This window comes from Punctularia strigosozonata (assembly GCF_000264995.1).
Source record: "Punctularia strigosozonata HHB-11173 SS5 unplaced genomic scaffold PUNSTscaffold_14, whole genome shotgun sequence".
Lineage (NCBI taxonomy): Eukaryota > Fungi > Basidiomycota > Agaricomycetes > Corticiales > Punctulariaceae > Punctularia > Punctularia strigosozonata.
Genome location: NW_006767446.1, coordinates 326,522 through 332,427, shown reverse-complemented (window position 1 = coordinate 332,427; position 5,906 = coordinate 326,522). Strand labels below are relative to the sequence as shown.

Below are 5,906 nucleotides of genomic sequence, written 5' to 3'. Positions count from 1 at the left end.
AAAAGTCATAAATCACATATTGTGAACATTTGTGACAAATGCTCAGGGGGACCTTCCAGATATCCTCATTTTTATACTTATGTGCTCCTATTAGCTCCTATATGCTCCTATATACTGTAAAATGCCCCAAAATGGCTTTATCTGCATGGATAGTCCAGTAATTACTTAGCATTCCCCCCCTTTATGATACTAATTCCCAGAGGGGGTGTTTCCTGATGTCGAGCACTATGAGGCCCTCCTATTGGAGGCTCAGGAAACCACTTCCTTCAGTGCGACAATCCCAAATTCGAAACTGGACGTTTCGATCGACCCCCCCACAAAGCTATATCACATACTCGTTCGGCTGGCTGATCTATACGTGGATCGCTATAGGCACAATTACGAGCAATGCGATCTGGAGCTTGCGGTAAAATATGGGCAAGAAGCCCTGTTGGGGTGCCGCACAGCTGGGATACGTTGCCCTACAGTACTGGGGCTCTTCGCGAGAATATTAGATGGCAACTCAGAGGACATTTCCCGGAAAGAAGATAGGATCGTTGCAGAGTCGCTCTGCAGAGAAGCCATCTCACTCTGCGCAACGGGAACCTACTTGGCAGCAACTGTTCGCCTTAATCTGGCATGGATTCTGGGGAGGTTATCCAAAATTAACGGGCCTCATACTTTGATCAACGAAGCAGTCGACATCCAGCGACAGGCCTTGGTTGACCTGCCTCCATCTCATTGTTACGATCAACATCGACATCTGCGATTCCTAGGGGTGTATCTACGCTACCGATACCATATTTTCGGAAGACCAGATGATTTGGATGAATGCCTTGATGTTTTCGCGCAGGCCGTGCACTTATGTCCAAAGATGCACATTGATCGGTGCAAGACAGTAAATGAGATGCTCTGGGCGCTATATGCGAAGGCTGCGCGCTCTGGCGCTATCAATGAGCTCAACAAAGCGATTGAACTTGGACTGAACACTCTCAAAGAAGTCTCCGGTGCTGGACTGGGGCGCCTCGACTGCCTCCGTGTGGTAGCAGGTCTTCTCGACCTTCGCCATCAGCTCGCTCCATCCGATGGGCGCGACCTCGAAAAGTCAGTCACTCTGAACCGGGAAGCTTTGCAACTATGCCCTCCCAACCGAGCAGACTATTGGATGTACTTGGAACACTTGGCGCTCGAATTGCATTTGCAGTACAACTGGACCGGAGAGATAAGTTGTCTCGAAGAATCTATTGAACTCGGGCGTTCTTCGATCGATTCAATTCCAACTACCCACGCTCATCGATTCATTCCCGCTCGCGATCTGGCGCATTCACTGATGCTCCGCTTCAACGAGACAAGGCGGATCTCTGATCTCGATGAAGCCATCAAATGGGATCGTATGGCCCTGGCGAGCTGTGGGACCTCACATGTGTTCTATCCGGCGATTTCTGCTCAAGCTGTCTCTCGTCTTTGCATGTTATTTGATGCTCGGGGCTCATTCGAGGCTTTGGAAGAAGCGATTACCCTCGGCAACACCGTCCTGGATACGATGGCTTCCGATCATGCACAACGCAGCGATGTTATCCTCGAGCTGTCGAAAGCTTTGTTACGCCGCGGGAGACATCAAGGGAACGTCGCGGACATCGACCGCTCCATCTCGGAGCTAGCAGGTATCAAGGAAGTGATGCTTCAGCGAACAGAGGGTCCTAAACTTCTGAGCACCCTCGCCGATTGTCATATTGTGAGATTTCGCTTCAATTGCAGCTACAAAGACGCGAACGATGCCTTGGAGATTATCACTGGCTTGTTGGATACCCTGCACCCTGGCCGTCCCGAGAGGTTTCAATGCCTCATAGGTGCCGCAGAACTCCACATGGAGCTAGGAACATCTTATCGGAGTATCCAGGCTGCACTCTCGCATTTAGCCGGTGCTCTATCAGACGAACACCGGGACGTTCGTTCTCGGATTGAAGGAGCACGTCGCATACTCGATATTGCTGTGTCGCAATATCAGGATATCGTCTCCTCTGAGGCCGCAGCAGATCGCCAACTGCTGGATATATTTGCTCTTGTGGTGGGACTTCTGCCCCGAGTGGCCTTCTTTGATCTTCATCTTCATACCCGACTCCAGTCTCTAGCTATCGGCCAGAGCATCGCTCTCACCGGCGCATCTCACGCGCTCATCATCGGTTCATCTCAGAAAGCACTGGAAATCCTTGAGCAGGGCCGTGCGGTCTTCTGGACCCATGCACTACGCTTGCGCTCTCCGTTCGACGCAGCGCCCAAGGAGCTCAGAGAACGATTGTTGATCCTTGCCCGACAGCTGGAGAAAGTGCGCGACAGCTCGTTTACGGGCGAGAACCCGGGTGCCGTCGAAGCGGAGATCGCACGGAGAAGGGGTCAGATCGAAGAATTTAACGTGCTGCTCAACCAGGTTCGCAAACAACCTGGACTGAACAGATTCCTGCTGCACGACGAGTTTACGACGCTGAGAAAGGCCTCCGAAAGAGGACCGGTCGTAGTGTTGGTTTCCAGTGCGCTGGGGTGCCACGCTATCATTCTCAAGCAGGGGGGCGACTGTGTCAACATCCCTATCGAGCGTCTTCCTGATACTTGGCTCGCACATTCCGGCACGGAGTGGCGATCGATCATCGTAGAGGCGAGGGCGGAGATGCGCTACTGCAGAAAGATGGAAAAATCGAAAATCCCGAAGGCTCGAAGGACGGCTGGCGACGAAATCTTGCGCCAGTTATGGATTGAGGTGGTGAGACCAGTCCTCAGTGCTCTAGGGCTCGAAGTATGAGATAACCCTCTACATTATCGTGGCATAAGGCTCACCAGTTGCTTCTAGCCCGCCGAAGGTCGAAACCGTCCTCGCATATGGTGGTGCCCTACTGGAAACTTTGCTCACTTACCGATCCATGCAGCCGGTGTTGGCGGAGAGTGGTGCTCAGATTACGTCGTCTCCTCCTACATACCGACCATCGGGTCCCTTCTTGCTGCCAGAAACGCGTATTCGCCCATCCTCAAGGACAACGTTCAAGCGCTCGTCGCTGCAACGCCTCGGTCGAGCATGTCGCAGTGGAGCGACCTTATCAACACGCGCGAAGAAGCGAGAGCGATCCGTGCCGTCTTACCAAGCGGATCCATGATGGAGCTGTCTCCCGCAGACGACGCTTGCATTGAGGGCGAAAACGGGATCACGGCGGAGACGCTGCTAAAGCTGCTCCCACAGACGAACATCCTGCACCTCGCGTGCCATGGCCATCAAGATCTGGAGAATCCGTTGCAGAGCGGATTCATTCTGCGTGACGAGAAACTCACGATCGAACGACTCATGCCTGTACCCCTCCCTCGCGCGTTCATGGCATTCTTGAGTGCTTGCGAAACAGCCAAAGGTGACTTCGTGAGTACCAATACCGGTCGAGATCATGGTGCCACTGAACAACGTGCGCATGCAGAATCAGCCTGATCAGGTGGTCCATCTCGCCGCCGCCATGTTCTTCGCAGGATTCAAAAGCGTCATCGCTACGCTCTGGTCAGTTTGCAGCTATCCACCTCTATGATACCGACTTACAACCGACTGTCAAGGTCCATGGCGGACGCGGACGGGCCGGAGATAGCTCGATCTGTATACCAGAAGATATTCAGCGGCAAATTGGATCACATCGACCCCGATGACATCGCGTACGCCCTCGACGAGGCCGTCACGAAACTACGAACCGTCCAGCCTGAGCCGCTCCGATGGGCACCGTATATACACCTAGGGATTTGAGCGTGCGCCAATATATGTCATTGGTTCGAAATGTACAACGGAGGAGGCCGTGAGTACAAGCCTACAATGAGCGATACCGGTTGCTCTGGACTCCGTCCTTGGTACGTACTCCTCTCCGAAGACGAGGTTATCCACGACGGCCTCGCTCCATCGGATTCGCGGATTAATTTCTCACATGTATACCGTGCCGTCGTGTTTGAACATCTTCGTCTCTTCGAACCTCATCATGGTCCAGAAGCCGCCCGCGAGCTGCAGGACCTCGATGACGGGTAGGCACCCCTCGGTGCAGCTGGAGAGCAGCGAAATCGGGACAATGCGTTTTGCGACCAAGGCGAGGTGAATGGTGTCTTGAACTCCCGAGTCGAGGCCCTAAGATTATGGGCATGTTGGGCGGATCACTCTGACGTGGTTAAGATATGTCGCTGACGTGGTCTCCAATGGGAGGATGAACGTGAACAGCATCTGAGAAAATGGCATTGTTGAGAATATACAGTCACTCGAGCGTGCGCGATCTGACCTCCACGAACACCCTCCCCTCACTGAGCGGTCGACTATACGACTGCTCGTTCTGCAGGTCGAGAAAATGAGACATCATGCCATACAACCGGTATCGGATGACTGACATATACTCCCGCAATCCAATACACGTTCGCAAGCCGTCAGGGTCGGATATGATCTTCAGGGCCCGCCGAGAGAGACGTTGTCCGACCGTCATAACCTGCACAAGATCCGGGCGGGCTCGAATACTGTCGGTCGCACTACCGCACTGATAGGCATCACGAGTAAGCTCAAAGATCTAGGAAACACTGGATCCACGCACCAAGGTTCGCGGGCATGTCCGAACCCGTATTGGGATCGCGCTGCCCGGGAGGTGTGTATTACCAAACGGTTTGCAGGCTACGATGAATGAAGAACCAACGTCTATCCCGGGCTGCTGCATGCGCAGGTCGGCGACTCCCCACTGTCCTACATGCCGGTCGTCATGGAACGACAGACTAAGGATGTTGCGGATGGTGCCTACTCAACGGTTGGCACCAACGCTGCATTGTGCCAAAGAAGTGATAATGACCTACCTCTAGCCCCGTCAACAACCATCACTTGGTTAACTTGACCTTCGCGGGGACAACAGTGATCTTGTTCGCATTTTACTCGAGATCCCCGTAGCGCCGCGTTCGTCTCGATGTGAACACCATAATCCTTTCGCTGATCTATCCGCAAGCAGCGCGTGCAGCCGGGGCTGGCCGATGATCGCCCCTTTCGCCTGCGGAGTAGGGATGCCTATCAGCCAAAGTGTAGTAGTCGTGCCATGCTCCGAGAACTTACAAGAGGAAGGGATAGACTCGGCTCCATCTGGATCCTGAAGGCTACTGCCTCCAACACGATTCCTCTCCGTTTCCAAAGCGAGAATCAGAGCAAGTATCAAGCCGGTAGGCCCTGCTCCGACCTAAGAACAGCGGAATGAACGCGATGCCACGATGTAGAGTGGGTGTATGCACGTACCCTGAAGATGGATGGCGACTCGGGACGTTGTTGGGCTATGCAAGTTGCGAGATCAGTTGGACCTCCGGGTAGCAGAAGATACGGTGGGTGATTCGTGTCGTGTACGAGTAAAGTATCATGAGCTTTGTTTGCGTTCAAGCTAGGCGTCGGGTCGACATCGCGTCACAGGTCCTCGCGACCGCGTTGGCGTTCCCTTCAGACTCCTCAGAATCGTCTAATGTTGAGTATATTGACCAGGCGGTACGTGCGTCAGCTTTCGGGGTCAGCGAAGTCGTCGAGACCGGTCGTCGCGTCAATCGTGCGGCGTTCACGCGTCTCTCGTCCACCACACAGACCGAGGTGACACTCGTGGTCATCATCTGATTATCCTCTACCGACAGACAGTGCTATGTGAGATACCACTTGTTGATACGTCTAAACGCAACTCTCGTCCATAGAGCATTCAGCTCGACTTGGCGACGCTAGTATGTAGCGCCTCCGAACTGCGCTTCCGTGTACTTCTTCAGGCCTTCTGTTCCGTAAACATACGCCCCGACATATCCATCTGGCCGGACAAGCACCAGCGCCTGACTGTGATCATCTCCGACCCCATACTCGCGGAACGCGTGCCCTGCATTATCCAGCAGTACGACATCGGCTCCTTCGGTCAGCGTCGCAG

The 5,906-nt window shown here is 53.8% G+C and overlaps 3 protein-coding genes across 3 annotated transcripts; all 3 read left to right on the top strand.

Moving 5' to 3' along the window:
• Window positions 1–1,072: 1,072 nt before the first annotated feature.
• Window positions 1,073–1,501, top strand: PUNSTDRAFT_27845 (uncharacterized protein; the record flags this gene model as incomplete). Its single annotated transcript, XM_007387505.1, has 1 exon — window positions 1,073–1,501. A coding segment is annotated over one exon (429 nt), but the record flags the coding sequence as incomplete, so codon positions are not given.
• A 1,422-nt stretch (window positions 1,502–2,923) lies between these two features.
• On the top strand, window positions 2,924–3,748 carry PUNSTDRAFT_75208 (uncharacterized protein; the record flags this gene model as incomplete). The annotated part of the gene is made up of 3 exons (XM_007387504.1): window positions 2,924–3,379; window positions 3,435–3,511; window positions 3,565–3,748. Coding segments are annotated over 3 exons (717 nt in total), but the record flags the coding sequence as incomplete, so codon positions are not given.
• On the top strand, window positions 3,749–5,102 carry PUNSTDRAFT_55074 (uncharacterized protein). The gene is made up of 6 exons (XM_007387503.1): window positions 3,749–4,210; window positions 4,266–4,316; window positions 4,372–4,608; window positions 4,668–4,765; window positions 4,822–5,013; window positions 5,074–5,102. Exon 1 carries the CDS (start codon window positions 3,779–3,781, stop codon window positions 4,019–4,021), a length of 243 nt encoding a protein of 80 aa, XP_007387565.1. The 5' UTR covers window positions 3,749–3,778; the 3' UTR covers window positions 4,022–4,210; window positions 4,266–4,316; window positions 4,372–4,608; window positions 4,668–4,765; window positions 4,822–5,013; window positions 5,074–5,102.
• The last annotated feature ends 804 nt before the right edge of the window (window positions 5,103–5,906 follow it).